A 16,975-nucleotide genomic window follows, 5' to 3' on the forward strand; every position below is an offset into this window, starting at 1 on the left:
AATGCTACAAAATATTTTAAAGGGAGAATATGAATATAAAGTGTTGTATAATGTGAAAGAAAAATGGAGGGTAGCTGACAATCTCCACTGAAAATGAGAGCTCTTGAAATCACCTGGCTTAAATCCTGCTGCATGGGCTCACACTACCATCCACCCAGTAACAGTGGGTTACTTATCTTCAGAGTCACTGCTTCAAATAGTTAAACAAGAAAAAAAAATCAAAACTCCTTTTATATTTATTGGAAGAGAAGGAAAAAGGGAAGCATATCCTGACAAGGATATAGTCCTTTTACAAAACACAGCAAGTGTGAGGTACAACAGTGCTCTGATCAAGTGAAAGAATGTAAGTTACTGAGGGTTCTTATGGCCCCGGAGAAAGAGAACTAACTCGGGAAGCAGCACGAGGGTCTCCTTTCTCGTACATTTTAAAAACTGAAGCCCAAGAGGTTATAATTATTCCACTTCACTGCGCTGTCTGAGAGAAAGTGCTTATAGAGGGAAAATAATCAATCCAATGGCATTTGTGCAAACATGTTTCCACACTCATTCCAGACAAGACTGCTAACACACAAACCACCCTGCTGTCAGAGCACACTCCAGCAAGCACAGCTGACAGCAGAACTCCCACTGGTGACAGCCTATAATTTAATCCATGCTCTGAAGAACGTCATTTTCGTCGAATTACACAGAGAACAATAAATGAGATGCTCATATTCAAATTGGCCTCCCATTTGAGCTCAAATAATGAAAGCAAACGATGGGTTAATAGTGACCTGACAACCATTTCTACACTCAAGCAGAAGAAAAATACAGGCTCTGAGGTCAATTGAAAAAACCCTGAAAATTACTGGTATCGTAAGAAAAGCTATTACAGGTTTATAAGTTTCAGAACCATTAAGTGATGCTGAGCTAAAATAACCTGTCTTTCTCCCTCTAATGAAGAAAAAAAAAATCCAGTGTTCAAGAGCTAGGTTGGCTTACTAAGGTTAGTTCTGAGTATCTGGATAGCCATTAACTCCAATTTAAAACTGACGGTAGACCAGGGCCAATAACCCTCCCAATATCTTCAAATTACACTACCCAGAATATAAGGTGCATGACAAAACATACCTGTCCCTTTGAGATGAGATACGCTATGATGGGCATGTGCTGAAACAGGACCGCCAGATGGATGCTGCTGAATCCCTCTCCATCAATCAGAGTGGGGTCTGCACCGTGCTGGAGTAATAATATGACCATAGGCAAATGCCCTTGTCTGTGAACAGGAAAATTTCCAATGTGCTTTATTCTGTAGAAGCAGAATTCATGCAGAGAACCAAATAACACCCAAGAAGAAACCACAGAATCCCTCTAAGGCATGAGGAATTCTTTTTTATTTATGTATAGGTGTGTATATGTGCCCATATGTGTGCATGCCAGAGGAGGCCAGAAGAGGGTCTCTGATTCCCTGGAGCTGAAGTTGCATGCAGGGAGTTGTGAATCACCTCACAGTGGGTTCTAGAACAGAATTCTGGTCTTCTGCAAGAGCAGCAAGTACTCTTAACCACTGAACCATTTTGTGAGCCACAAATGTCTTTTACTTAAATAGTACAACTCAGAATTACATGACCATGCTTGGGGCAAATGATAAACTTGATAACCTCACAATCTAAATTAAACCTTATGCTGCTATAGCATGTAATACCAATGACTAATGTGAACAATGAAAACCTTAAAACCCTGCCAGCTTCACCCCTGGTTTTGAAACTAAAACATGATCATGAGCCAGAAACATTATAGTATAATATTAAGACTATGGATACATTGTAAAAATATTAAGATAGGAACCATATATATTAATAAACCACATTATTAATAACCATATAGAGCCATACACACACACATGCACTATATATGTGTGTGTGTGTGTATATATATATATATATATATATATCTCCAAACATAACTCATTTTCATGGACACTACCATCAGTATCTTGAAGGACAAGAGTGATGCTTAGGTTCTTCAAAAGTCTTGCCTATGGAAACAAGAGTCAGCTCTCTGCCTTGCAGTAACAATTAATTTCACTTGAGTTACAACCTCAGCAAGCAGAGTGGGTTAGGCAGACAGATTTAGACCTTCAGCTTCAGAGGATCAGTGCACCTCACAGCAAAGAAGAAGATACCATAAATGCCATGTTAAGCCGGCCTACTCAAGATTATCCTGCATCAACTTCAAAGGACTTTACCCATTTGATCTTAAGAGACAGAGATATACTTTAAAGAGATTGAGGGATTCAATCACCTTAAAACGGCACTACACTGAGTTTCCAAATGAGTAGCTAAGGTTGAAGATTGACTTTAGAGTTGAACTACTGTATTCATTTATACGAACCAAATAGAGATATTCATTCCAGTTTTAGAACAGAAATCCCAACACATTTGAGTCTGATAATCACACTGGAGCATACGATCCAACACTAAACCAACTCTTCTAGAAACCCCAAAGCCTCACTGTATTTTCAAAAACAAAAACAAAACAAGAACAAAAACACCCCCCCCCCACTCACTCCCCAGGGAACAAAAGAAAACAAAAACCAAAAATAATACCCATTCCCCTGCCTGCAGCTGGGGTTATGACATGCTGCCACTAGCCTCGTATGTCAAAACTTCCCCAGGCATCTTACCGGATGGCCCAGTGAAGAGGAGTTGAATTTAGGTCACCACCCAACTGATCTATCACAGCACCTTTGGAAATATAAAACCTGTTAAAAGCAATGAAAATGAGACATGAAATTTAAGATTCACATTGAGAAAGAAAAGGCTTTCTTCTATCCTTCCCCTCCCTCCCTCACAAGATGAAGTCTCATGTATCCCAGGCTGGCCTCAAACTCACTAGGCAGCCAAAGATGACCTTAAACTAACTTCTGATCCTGTCTCCACTTCCTGAGTGCTGGGAATGCAGGGGTGCACCACCAGACCCAGTTTTTATTTGGCACTGGGATCCAACCCAGGACTCCGTTGTCTGATAGGCAAGTACTCTACCAACCCAATTTTCTTCACACTGTATTATAAAACAGAAATTATAGTAATTCTCCTGAAGGGCCCAGATCTATGGAAGTCTCAAAAGGATGTATGACAGCATCCGACAAATCTCTGGTGAAACACTTAATACTATAGTCATAATTATTTTTGCTATAGTTAGCGTTCCTCTATCACCCACAAGCCCAACACATGGAAACTTTCCTGAACATTCTAATGACTATAGCACTCTTAAATAGCTTCAAAGTAGAAAGAGAAAGGTGAGATTTTATCATTTTTAGCATTTCATAATTAGACATAGCATATGGGAATAAATTCTTAAAATAGTAAAAAATGGATTTAAAATCATTTTAGAAAAATTAGAAATTATGAATGTTCCATTTTGGGAACAAAGAATATGAGGTACTGTATATAGTGAACTTATTATGTAATGAAAATAACTTTCTTCTCTAGTTTAGAGTAGTTTATTTCCTTACTTCAAAGATGTGCTTCATGTATCACATTATCTAAAGACTATACCACAGTTTGTCTGTTGGTATGATGTGTTATAAGATTTTAAACTACTAAATTTTAATTTTTTTAAGCCTTAAACATTTTACACATATAGTCCTGATTTGAGACATACACATTCAAACCCTTACTACCCACCCGCATTGGACACGCTAAATTAGAAGAACTCCATAAACCATTATATGCTCACTGCAAAGTATATTCCACATTTAACTGTTTTCAAAGTCTAATTCTCTACATATCTACTCCGTCTGATGTTATAACCCAAAATATTTCATTGCTTCTTCTAGACTAAGATGCAACTTCTATCTTGAGAAAGCAATCTTATTCTTCTGTTTTCAAAACACATCCTCTTTCACTATCCTTTATCTTTATGATGGGACCGATTTATGACTGGCCTGCTCCAGTACCATGGTAACTGATGTGTGGCAAATTCCAAGTTTTAATAGTTGCCTAACCCATACAAAAACAAAAGAAAGTTCTGGAACCATAAAGATCACTACATGTGCACACACACACACACACACATATACACACACACACATTCCATCTTACTTTACAAGCTCCAGCCTGTTGTTAATGGCAGCCCAGTGAAGAAGAGACACATTTTCTCTGTCTGGTTGTCTGACATCATATCCTGCTTCTACCAGCTCTTTACATCGTTCAAAAATTCCGTATCTTAAATAAAAAAGAAAAGCACAATTAGTATATTATAATAATTTTATATGTCAAAATTTCTTCCATTTACCATGATTTTTACTATTATTATTTTTTAATTTTAGTGCAAACAACTTTTTAGTCAACATGGAAATACTAAGCAGGTTCCCCCTGGTATCCTTGGAGTCCTGTACCCTGGAATCCTTCCAGATCCCAACATCTATGCATCTGTTCAAATCCCTTATAAAATAAGGTGTCATTATCTTCCCACATACCTTATGTCATATAGGTTACTTCTACAATACAGATGCCATGTAAATAACTGCCATATTGTATTATATAAGTAATAATGACAGATTTAAAATTCTATGAATGTACAGTACAAGTTCAGGTGCAGTATTTCTGTTTTTATTTTTGCCTTTTTATGTTGTTTTTCCCATTTGTTTATTTATTCATTCATTCATTCATTCATTCATTCACTTTACATCCCAATATACATCCCAGTATTCACTGCCCCTCTCCTCCCCCAATTTCTCTTTCCCCTTCTCCTCTGAGAGGGGGTAGGACAACATGTGAATTCGAGAATGGTTGAAATTGTGATTGCTGAATTCCACAATGGAGAATTCTTAGACATGGTCTAATTCTACTGCACAAAAGGAACATAGTGCAAAGCCAAACTAAAGCAAGCTCAGTGTACTAACTGATGGATTCACTCAGATGGAGCCGAAACACACTGCCTTAAGCCTTGATCCTCACACCTGCTCTCCTTCAGTAATTTCATTTGTCTAAAAACATACGGTGTTGGCTCCTGACTACAATCTTATCTCTGAAGCAAACCACACCTAAGCAACTAAGCAACTACCTTACAATGTAGGTGAAACCCTAAAAGCAAACTTGGAATGCGATAAATTCAAAAAGAAATAGCCAGGATGTTGAGCCAGGCAGGAGTCCTTCCTGGAGAACTGAAACATGGCACACATGCTGTAATTTAAGAAAGGAGGACATTCTGGCCAGGAAGAATAGCAGGTACAAAACCTGAGCTGTGAAACACTACACAGATGTTCAGAGCAAAAGAAACAACGCAGCAATGGTGAGTGTAATGCAATGGAGAGGGAATGGCAAGGGCAAGACCACACAAGGTGGATGAGACTGAGTTCATCTTCAGTTCAGTGGCAAACCAAGAAAGTCATTAGAGAAGGAAAAGTGCTGAGAATTTGAGTTTTAAGAAAGATTACGTTAGTGGCAATAGGGAAGAAGCAGCTTAGATCAGCGTAAGAATAGAATTCAGAGACCATAATGGAGGTGATAACTGAGAATACAGATGAGAACATTAAGTGTGAGATGGACAAAAGGAACAGAAAAGGAGAGTCTAGAAGATATTGATTCTGCTGAGTTATTCTTTTAAATGCTTTCATAATTTTAAAAATCATATATTACCAACATACATTTTAACAGAAACTAACCACAACATACATTTTTAGCAGTTTCTCTGAAACTTATTTCTATTTAGAACGACCTGAAAATTGCAACTTGCCCCTCAGAGGTCAAAACTCAAATCAACTGGCAAAATGATCTCACTTTTTCACAATTAAATGCAAATATTTTGCCTGATAAACATTTTCATGTCCAAACAATACACGGAAGCTTCTGATAATGGTACATTGTCATAGCTGGACTATCCATCTTTTAAAGGTCACTTTGGACATTTTACTGGGAAAGACTATTCCTTTTATTTGAGAAACACAAGAGAACACATTATTGGTTGCATATAATGTTGTCTCTCTGGTTCTGTCTTCTTTCCAAATACCTATATAAAGCATCAACATGTGGGTCGTGACCCCTTTGGAGGTTAAACAACTCTTTTACAGGGTGTGGGGTGATGTGCTGAGAGGAGGCCTGGTAAGGTTGAGCTAAGGTTTGAAGCCCGGGGGACCCTGGAAGGTTGGTAGGAGCTTTGCCTGCTCCCAGAACCAGGACCCTGTCAACCCGTAGCCACAGCCACCCCCCCATTCCCCAGAGGTTTGTGGCTGTCAGACACATAAGGGCAGCACTCTAAGCTCTCCCCCATGTAGATAAGGTATCCTCAAGTTCTCAGACCAAGCCAATAGGAAGCACCTATTGTTAGACCCTGACCCACCCCAAAACTGTATATAAGGATCCTCTCCAGACGAAATAAAGGTGTGTGAGACCTACTCTGTTGTCTGAGAGCCTCTGTCATAAGAGCTGCAACACCACTGCCAGGGAAGAGACCTGCTCTCCCAAAAATTCCACTAGAAGCTCCCCCGCACCCCTCGCTGGCTAGTCAGCCTCTGGCTGGCTCAGCCCGGCCAGACTCGGTGCAGATCTACCAGTGTAGCATCCTGGAGCAACAGAAACGATGGCAGCGGTGGAGGCAGAGGTGGAGGTAGCTGCAGCAGCAGAGGCAGTGGAGGCAATTCCCATTCCCTGCTCGCATTCTCCCCACTTTGCCTGAACCCCTGAAAGCCTCCAGTACACAGGCCCACAACAGGGGTCACTTAAGACCATCAGAAAACACAGACATTTATATGACAACTCATAACAATAGCAAAATTACAGTTATGAAATAGCAATGAAAATAATTTTATGGCTAGGGTCACTACAACATGAGTAACTGTATTAAAGGGTTGCAGCATTTGAAGGTCGAGGACCAATGGTCTAAAAGTATCTTCACAAACACTTGAGAAGGTCTAAGACCTAAAGGACCATCAAAGACGAATTCTTACTACAGTTCCCTGTGAAGGCGGATGATGTCTACCATTCGGCACAACAGAGCTTACCTGATGACAGAGACATTACAATTTCCCATTCTGATTAAAGCCAACATTCCCCTTAAGAATCCTCTCATCTTCAGAGCAATATAAACTATCAAATAATATTCACCCAAAGCAGTAGACCCAGGGTCTTTAAACTAACTTTATATAAATTGGTAATCAGAATAACCCTTTCAGGTAACTGTCACTATATGAATATTGAACATGAACATTAGTTAGTGTTAAAGCCAGACAGGGTTTTAACAGGAATGATAGATACCAAGATAGATAGGTAATCCTAATTCATTTATGTTGATTAATGAGTGTGACTTACATTAAATGGACATTATAATGTTTATACTTGATTTCTAAAATATAAATTACTACTTTCAAAATATGCTCAAAAGCAAGAGGTGAGATGGTCCCTGAAATGAACAGGCTCCATGAAGATGGCCTGGCAATAACTGACAACATGGATATCCACATAATGGCCACAGTAAGTAGAAATTTTTAAAATTCATTTCTATTTTCAGCACAAGAAACAGACCTATTAGAATATACTTCTACCCATCTGTTCTGTGGTGCCACCAAACAAAAATGCAGGAAATATATAATAATTAACGATTAAATCCATAAATGTGGGCTGCTATTTCCCATTCCACTTCTGTATTAGGTTGTAACACACTTTAAATTTAAATTAGAGTCTAGTTTTAATCTTGTTTCAGATCATTCATTTGTTCAGTAAACATTTTACCAGGCAGCTAATAAAAGACAAAAACTATACAAAAGGCCTGGGGCTTCAAAGATAAAGAAGATAAGTTCTGCTGAAAACTTACTGGAAGTGCCCGATACATGAACAGTCAAGGTATACCACACTAAGTACTCTGATGCTGGAATGGCAAATGCATTTGGCGCTGGTATGGAGCTGTTTGGATATAAAGTGCCCATAGAGTGCTATCAACTGCATACCCGTTATCATAATTAAAGAGACTCTAAGGATAAGACAGAGCATCCAGTAGACTCACTGTGTAGCTTTGACAATGTCACAGTTACTCGAGTCCTCTATAAGAGGAAGAATTTCTTTTGCTTTTGCAAGTTCTTTGTTTTCATGTACACAGATGCCGTGTCGTCCAAATCCTGGAACATGGGAGCCATGGCTGTGATTCCTGCACTGAAGAGTAAGAGCAGTTGACAAAGCATGTAGAAGAATTAATATCATAATTCAATCATGTAATGAAGCATTTTATACCATTAACAATACCTATGCTAACAAATCAAATTGCTTTAGTCCCTTACAGGAGTGTCTTAATGAAGATTTTACCTTCAAAGATGCTTAAAATAAGAAAAATCCAAATTATAAATGTCATAAAACAGGTCATCTGACAAGGCACACATGTGCCTTGATAGCTGCAGTAGTAGAGGGTCATGGGTACTGACACTGAAGGAGCATTACCAGGATCTTGTTTTCAGAGTTGTGGTAGCACACCCTAAAAAGTATTCTCACTCCCTAATGATGAAGCTCTTGCAATTAATTTCCTTTCCCTTTGAAGATGGAAATCCCAGAGGCAAGGAATCTGACAAAGGGGTGGTGGAATAATGTAGTCTACGACAGGGTGAATAAGACTGTCTTAGCAGCAGCTCCTATTGGTTTTGCAAAAGCAGGGTGCTATGAAACAAAAGGGACTACAAAAAGCCAAGGGCGAGGACTGAGAGTAGCTTCTGGAAGTGAAAGTGACAGACATCAAGAAAGTGAAAATGTCTATCAAGCAACCGCAGGGAGTTGAACTGCATTACTAACCACACAAGCTTGAGAAAGAACTCTAAGTTACATAAGGGAACACATCTCAGCCATGACACCAGCTTGTGAGACCCTGAGCAAAGGATCTAGGCAAGCTGTGTTTGGATTTATGACAAGCAGAAACACTGAGCTAATAAACAAGAACTCTGTATGGTCATTTATCATGCAGCAACAGCCAGTATAGAAGTGACCAGGTTGATGTAAAATGACCCAACATTATCATACCACCATCAACTTATTTATGTGGCCACTTACTTGGATCTTCCGAGCTTGGGACTACTAACAGTACTTCTGTGCGCACTTTTGTATATGTTTCTTGAGTATTCATGCATAAACAATTCTTAACAATATATAATCAGTTTAACTGTCTGGCATTTAAGGTATGCTAAGCACATCTTAAAATGGCCACATCAATTAAGCTTTCCAGAGCAGGGCCTGGAAACTTTCATGGCTCTCATCCTCACAAACTGTTGGTATCATCAAACTCTGCTTGCTGTTGCTTTATGGGACTTCTAGTTTGTCTCAGATGGCAGCACTTAAATACCTGAGTGCAAGTTCTTTTCTCAGCTATTTATAAAATAAAGTAGGGCCTTCTACTTTAGTGTACAAGGCAATAACCAGGATTAGGTCTCACCACTGACTATCCTATTTTAAAGAAGACCTAGAAAACGGGATAAACCACCTGAAATAAACTATTTTAACTATGAATAACAGGAAAGTATCCAAGAAATGAGAACTTAAGAAACTTAAAGTTTGTTTTTGAGAGACAGGCGGGGGGGGGGGGGGGGGCGGTGCAGAGGGAGAGGGAGCGTGAGCACACATGAATGAATGAAAGGGCATGGAATTGGGTAGGTGAGGAGACTGGATGGATCTGGGAGGGATTGAGACAAGGAAAGCCATGATCAGAACACAGTGTGTGAAATACTTTTTTCAATTAAAAAAAAAAAAAATCAGAGGAGTGAACCTCTTTGAGAAAATACTTTCAATATGTCCAACCTGTGGCCACTAGCCTCATGTACTTAAAGACACATATGATGTGGCTGAATATGACCAACAGGACACAGTAAACTTACTTAACACATTGAGATTGTTGGTGACTCTTTTAGGCAACTTTGTAACAACGCTGGGCTATAATATTAAAAGGGCTGCTAGACACCAAACCTGTACGTTATTGTGGATGCTGGAAAGTGCTTGCTGAACATATAAATGCACACAGATATATACAAACATTAAGCATGAGGAATGCAGTGGTAATTGGAAGATATGACAAAGCAGTGTCAACAATATTTTGAGGAGAAAAGGAGACTTCTTGATACTATAGGGCTAATTAATAAGAAGACTGAACACTGGATGTACACAGAAGTCAAATGTTTAAATTCATGAAGTAAAAACAGACAGAACTGAAAAAAGAAATCAGTTCACAATTATAGGGATTACAACACTTCTTTCACTTACTGTAGCATGAGAGGACACAATATAACACAGGATAGACAAAACAAAAACAAAACAATCAAAAACAATCTGGGAGCTAGAAAGAGACTTTAAAAGAGCACTATCCATTAATTTAGTCAACTGTTAGCACAACAGATGTACGGTATATTTCATAAGGGTCTTAATTTACATAATCCTAAGGGCGAATGAGGCTGAACACCATTTGAAATGAACACTATTTGTGTTTATATCTATACGTGCTAATCTGTCTTCTGCAAATCTTCTATGACGCTTCTGTTCAAGCGTCTCACATCTAGCCTCTAACTTGTGCTCTTCCTGCTTCAGCTTCCTAAGAGCTGGGTTAACTGTCATGTGCTAACACGTCCACCTGTTATTTTTCATCTGTGCCTTTTGTTTTCTTACTGTTAAGTTTTAAGAGTTCTTGATATTAAACAGTCTAGATAAGTACAAGAGATATGTGACTTTCAAAATACTTTCTCCTGGACTGTAGCTTTCCTTTCCTTAAAAGAATTGTTCATCAGGTAAGTTTTAAATTTTGTTGTTCAGTTTGTCAACTTATTATTTCACAGATGTTTTGGTCTTGTGCTCAATTCCAGGAATTACCCATGAAATCTCAATTATTGTAGCTACTGAGGAAAGTTCTAGCACTTATGCTGCCAAAAGATCCCTTTCTTGCTTCTTGAGTGAATTACATTGCTCATGGAGTTCTGTCTACAGGAATGCCCTCTTCCAGGGCTCAAATCTTTAACAGGGGCAAACCAGAGGTGACAAAGGTAAATTATCTGCTGGGTTTGTGGAGCTTGATTTCTGGTTGTCTTTAATATGATTTACCATTTACTTTTCCAGGGTCCTTCAGGAGATGTTTTAAAGTCTGCCAGACTTCATATCTACATTCAATGGGAGAGAGAGGTGTGCTTTTATCACTTCATCTCACCTAGAACGAGAGCCATAATGCTCTTTTGAATAGGTTTGTTCAGATCTATCTGCTGAATAAGCAAACACAGAATCATATAAAGTCAAAACTAACAGGTACTTAGCTACATTAAAAGGAAAGTAAGAACTTTTTAGGATTCTCTGTATCATAGTAATTATGATCTATTCAGATGGAAGAAAACTGGCTCTACATAGTCTATGATTCTGATCCATTTGGTTTTCTCTGGTCCACCTAAGATTCCAGTTCACAAATATTCAAGGGACCAGGATACCATGTTTTATTTTTTTTTCTAAGATACACGGGTTTTTGGGGAGAAGGAGAAAAAAAAAAGGAAAGACATATATAGCTAAATACTTCTCCACAGGGGAGGAAAGGGTCAAAATTGAACATTATACATGAACATTATACATGAACATAAGGTTATATCAGTGGCAGTTTTTATAGTATCAGTCCCCAGTTTTTCTTATTTTCAAGATCAAGAGGTGAAGGTCTATGTCACCTTCTCTTGACTCTAAGCTCTGTGAACTGCTTCACTAATAAAATATTGTAGAAACATGGCTGTGCCCCTTTGTAAGCCTAGGCTTTAGAAATTGGCAGCTTCCTCTTCTTGTCTCTTTAGACACATTTCTTTTGGAATCCAGCTACCATGCTGTGCAGAAGACCAGGTATCTGTTGAGAGTCAGCATCAACTGCCAGATCTTCGAGGAAAAACACTCCTAGATAATACCAGTCCTAGCTAGCGATTTACAACTAGCTTATGAGTCTTTCCTGCTGAGGCTGTAGACACAATGGAACAGGGAGACAAACCAACCTGAACCAGTATCTTCAAATTTCTGATGCATCGATCCATGAGTTAACAATGGCTGTTTTCCATGCCATTATGCTTTTGAGCATGCTCAACAGAGCATCTCTAAGCTATACAGTAATTATGATGCAATCAAATTATTTTTAAAATAGTAAGCATTCATGAAGATACAGTGGATTCTAAGAGGAAATCATGATCTGGAAAACTCTGGCAAGGCTGACTGGCAAATAAAATAGGGGTAGGGAGGTGTGACAGAAAACCATTAAACTTTGTCATAATATTAACAGAAGTATCAGAGTTAAGTTTCTAAATTTACTATTGGGTGAACACTAGTGTCAGATTCATTTTTTTTTTTTAATGCTTGACACAAAGCAATGATTAATGCATCTGATACAAATCACTACCTTCATGGTACTTATACTCAGCAGAGGAGAGAGAGCAAGCGCATCATCAGGATCAACAGCATATTGCATGGTATTAAATGCCGGGGAGAAATATGAACCCAGGAGGGGGGCCAGGGAGTGATATCGTTAGTGATGACAATGAGAAAGGCCTGCATTTTTAAGTATAAAGGCATCAAAATGGTATACTGTGGTGAGATTTGTCTGAAGATATTATAGAAATGGAGGAATAAGCCACATCAATACTCAGGAGAGACTTCAGACAGAGCACTCCTGATAAAACAAGGAAGTAATATGGCCTGTAGCCCGGTGTACCTGGGAGTTTCTTGAGCAAACAAAAACTGTAAACGGTGAGGTATTAAACATAACTGGGATCCAGGCAGGGTAGGAAAATTCTGACAAAGCAAAACAAAACAAAAAGACCTATCAGCACTAAGAAGCAAATTCAACAACAGGGATGCTTTGTCTGTTTTGTTCATGAAGAATAGAGCCCAACTTCCAGGACACATTCACAACACATTTACTGGATGGATGAATGGAATCTCGGCTTTGCCACTCAGCTGCTCTCTAGCGTGTGACTACATTGTCTTGAGTGTCCGTTCACTTTTAAAATTAGAAATAATTACTCTTACATAGCTCACAAGTGAGTAGTGAAGACCAAGACTGGGGGATTTCTAAGAAGGGTAAGCTAGCTCTTCACGTTATAACTGAAGAAAGCAGCCACAGCAATTATCATTAACAACAGTCTATCTTGCCCCACCAACCTCAACCTCTAAAATCATTCTCTCCCTTCTGATGTCATGGAACCTGAGCTGGGTTATTTCCCCCTCAGCATGGAGGAGTAAACCTAAGCTCTCACAGGCTTTTATTAATGAGTGACAGTAATTAAGAAATGAGGCCTACTCTTACTGATGTTTGAGCCTGAGAAAAATAATGAGAGACTGTTTCACGTAAAGAGTCTATGTTCTTTCGTAGCAATTCAGGCTCCCTGCACATCATTTTTTCATTTCTTTTAAAATACAAGAACTCCCAATAAAAACACCTCAGCATGTTATTTTCCACTTAAACCTACACCAAACTGGTTGAAGAAGAAAAATAGAGAGCTATGAAGAACACTCTTGGGATTGGGGAAATTTTTTTTTTAAAGAGTCCAAGCAACATGACTACCTCAAACTGCTTGAAGAAATCAATCTACTTCTAGCATACCTTGAATTAGAGACTGTCAGTTTACTCTCCTGTAGATGGGGATTTCTTTTGCTTAAAAACTTTGAAGCTGGGATAAAAGGGTGCACATAAATGCATGTAGCACACGCTAAACATTTGCTAGGATTGAAGAAGCCTGAAAATATTAAGTTGTAATCTATTCAATGCCAGTTATTAGTCTTTAGAAGTCACAATCAAAAGGAACAATTTCTTAGTTCTCTTGGCTTTTATAGCTTCCCCTTTGGCCTCCTCTGTCCTCTGGGATTAATCTAGCCCTTCTCAGAATAGACTCCTTGGGGATTTTGCAGATGGTACCACCGGAGCGCCCTTCCTCCTGCCTCCACAGCCTCGATGCTTTCAAGGAGTAGGAAGGATGTGGGTAGCAACAAGAGCTAAGACAAGGTGGAGAGAAGGCGGCAGCCTAGGCGCTAGGGCTGGAAATTTCTCAACAGAATCTCTCAGACTCCAGGGTAAGGTCTAAGGCTGGCTGTGCTATCTGAGGTGTGTCACCTGACACCTTACAGGTTCCAGCCGACTTAGGCACCGGTGCGTGACGCCCAGCCGCCGAATGGAGGCGACAGGAGCGCCCGGCCTCGCTCTGCGGCCACCTCAAAGGACAAGCAGCATCTTTCTTAGTGTGGCCAAGGCCCAGGTCCCGCCGTCCTCGCGGAGCCGCCTCACCTGGCCGCGGCTTAGGTCCCCACCGCCGCCCACGTCCAGCCGCGCTCACCTGCGAGCCCAGGCCCGGGCCCTCCATCACGCCCAGCGCCCGCCCGGCCGCGGCTCCAGCGCAAAGTGGCGGCCGCGGCTCCCCGAGCACGCCTCAGCCGCCTCTCACCCACTTCCGGCTCGCGCTCCGCCCTCCTAACTGCGCTCATCCTAGCGCTGTCAATCCGCCACGAGAAGCCAATCCCCGGCCTCTCTCTCACGGGGGCGGGACTTTCTCACCTCTAGAGAACAGCCGGTCATCCCCGCCCCCTGCCCCGCCCCCGCTATGTTCTTTCCTTCAGCCCCACCCTTGGCACCTCTTAGGGTTCCCACTCAGAAGGCTCTACAGGTGCAGGTTCAGGCTGTTATTCCAACGTCCCCGAGTGGGCTACCCCAAAGCTAGCTGTCCTTGTGGAGATCTCTCCCTCACCTCAATCTTCTCAACTGTGAATCAAGAACAAACTTCATGTAAGCGTTTGGAAAATTAGCTGAAGAAAAGTATTTACAGTCCCACAGCAGGGGTTTTGGCAGATGAAGAGCATCCTGCCTCATGGACAACCTCACAGATGTTAGCTGTTCTGGGCATTGGGAGTTCCTAACTGCTGCTCTTCAGTCATTTCAGTCATGTGTTCTTGAGCAAGATACTTTTAGCATCAGGGCCTGGTTCCTCAAAGAAAGCAGAAGATGTGAGCGGTGGTAAAGGCACTTGCCAACAAGTGTCATGACCTGAGTTTGTTCTCCAGGATCATGGTGGGAAGAGAAAAGTCTTGATGCTTTCCACTGATCCTTACACACACACACACACACACACACACACACACACACACACACAGCTCGCTCACCAAGCCACCTCCACACACAAATAAAATAATAAACAAAACAAAAATACATTTTAACAAAAAAGAAAGCAGAAAATATGAGAGTTCCACAGGGAGGGTGGAGATATAACTGAATAAGCCTCACCAGTCCCTTTTGGTGGACTGCATGAAGGACCGGGCATATAAGTCTTGCACACATTGGTGGGCTATGAAACAAGAATACTCTTGGTTCTTACCAGTGGGGAGCTCTCTCCTACCTCAGTGTCCAGAAAACAATGGGGCTTTCCTGGGCCTGCACTCAGCTCAGTTCTTTGTGATAATTCCTTGATGTGTCTGTTACCAAGCCCAGCTTGGTTAGATCCTTAGAGGCAAAGTCAGAATAGAATTAATATTGTGACTCTATGAAACCATGAAATAAGTGTCTGGAAATAAAGTGCTGGGTTACCCATGAAAAAAATATTATCCTGAAACAGTAAAATTATAAGTGTATTATTATGGTCAGTGGTCCTACTTATTGGACACACCATAGGTTACCCACAAAGCCTACACCCACTGAAGATGGGAAACATACTGTGTTTGTCTAGGAACTCCCAGTGCCCAGAACAGCACTGAGACCTAGAAACTATTTACCATAATTACAGTGAGTAGATGGGTGGATGTACAAATGTGTCATCAACTTTTATGATGCTACGCAGAGCAAACTGAGTGACAAATCGAAGGATGGGCAAGTGACTTCCTCCAGAGCAAGAGGAAAAGGCAGGTGGTTTGGATAACATAGGATGAAGCCTGGGGAGGCTCTCCAAGAGGAGAGAACCTTGTAATGTGGCCACTCCCTGATCATTACCTAATCTGGTGTCTGTTTATTGATCACTTAGCATGCATTAGCAACTGTACCGGTGCTCTGCATACGTTATATCTAATCCATGGGATGGTTTTAGCTGATTCCATAAATTCCCAATTTGCTTAATGCTTGGCAGAGAGAGGGTTCAATATCATTTCTTTTATTAGTTAGTGCTTTGGCTAATGTTATTTGGTTCTTTCATCTTATTAAGGTGCCGTGGAACTCTAGGGATGCTTGAAATCTATCCCATGATTTGTTTTGATGTCCTATCATACTGGAAGAGTCTGCACTGAATAATTTCTGACACCCCACTTCTTAGCCAGGCTCCTGAATCCACACTGCTCATTAGTTTTATCCCTCCAACAAGCTACTCGAGGTTAAGATAAGCACATCTGTGTCTAATTCCTCTATGGAAGGGAGCCCAGTGATGTGAAGGGCTGTCGCCGTCTCTCACCTTTGAGAATACCTTTGTAGACATGCCCCAGTAGACAAGCATGACTGTGTGTGTGAGCTCCTGAAGCTGCCCAGGTTTGACTCACAGCTTCAGCCTTCAGTGATTTTGTGATCTTCAAAATGCTGCTCTACCTTTGTCCTTTGTCTCTCATCTGTAAATAGGACACCAAATGATGTTTACTTCATGGTACTGTTGAAAGAATTAAATGAATCAATGCATGTGAAGTGTGTAGAGGACAGCTTGGTATACTCTAGGCTTGGTAAATGGGTTAGTTAGTATCATTATAATTGCCACATTCCTCCTCAGGTGTGGGATGAGCATTGGTTGGGACCAGTTGGGTGCTATTGTGTCAAGGGGACAGCAAGCCTGGCTTCTAGTTTACACTCTGTGTGTGTGTGTGTGTGTGTGTTATATTTCCGGGATTGCCATAAAAAAATCAGTACTGGCTGAATGGCCAAAAGGCCGGTGAATTGCGATCATATAGAGTGGAACGTTGGAAGCCTAAGGTCAAGGTCTCAGCAGGCTTGGTTTCTTCTGAGGCTGGTCTACTTAGCTTGCGGATGGTCATGTCCTCCATGTGCCTTCTCAGATCTCCATTGCATG

At 40.6% G+C, this 16,975-nt stretch overlaps 1 protein-coding gene across 2 annotated transcripts in view; it reads right to left on the reverse strand.

The window, feature by feature from the left end:
- Positions 1–14,407, reverse strand: part of Zdhhc13 (zDHHC palmitoyltransferase 13) — a 38,252-nt gene extending 23,845 nt beyond the window's left edge. The window contains exons 1-5 of one of the 2 annotated variants that reach the window (XM_085841710.1): positions 14,282–14,407; positions 7,984–8,129; positions 4,086–4,208; positions 2,666–2,743; positions 1,111–1,255 (exon numbers count right to left, since the gene is read on the reverse strand). In XM_085841710.1, the coding sequence (XP_085697836.1) occupies positions 1,111–1,255; positions 2,666–2,743; positions 4,086–4,208; positions 7,984–8,129; positions 14,282–14,308 (519 nt within the window). In that variant the 5' untranslated portion in view covers positions 14,309–14,407. The remainder of the gene's footprint in view (positions 1–1,110; positions 1,256–2,665; positions 2,744–4,085; positions 4,209–7,983; positions 8,130–14,281) is intronic. The other variant, XM_085841711.1, reaches the window with a different exon arrangement.
- Positions 14,408–16,975: the final 2,568 nt, after the last annotated feature.

This window comes from Mus caroli, unplaced genomic scaffold (assembly GCF_978045245.1).
Source record: "Mus caroli unplaced genomic scaffold, Mus_caroli_1 scaffold_8, whole genome shotgun sequence".
In the NCBI taxonomy this organism is placed as follows: domain Eukaryota; kingdom Metazoa; phylum Chordata; class Mammalia; order Rodentia; family Muridae; genus Mus; species Mus caroli.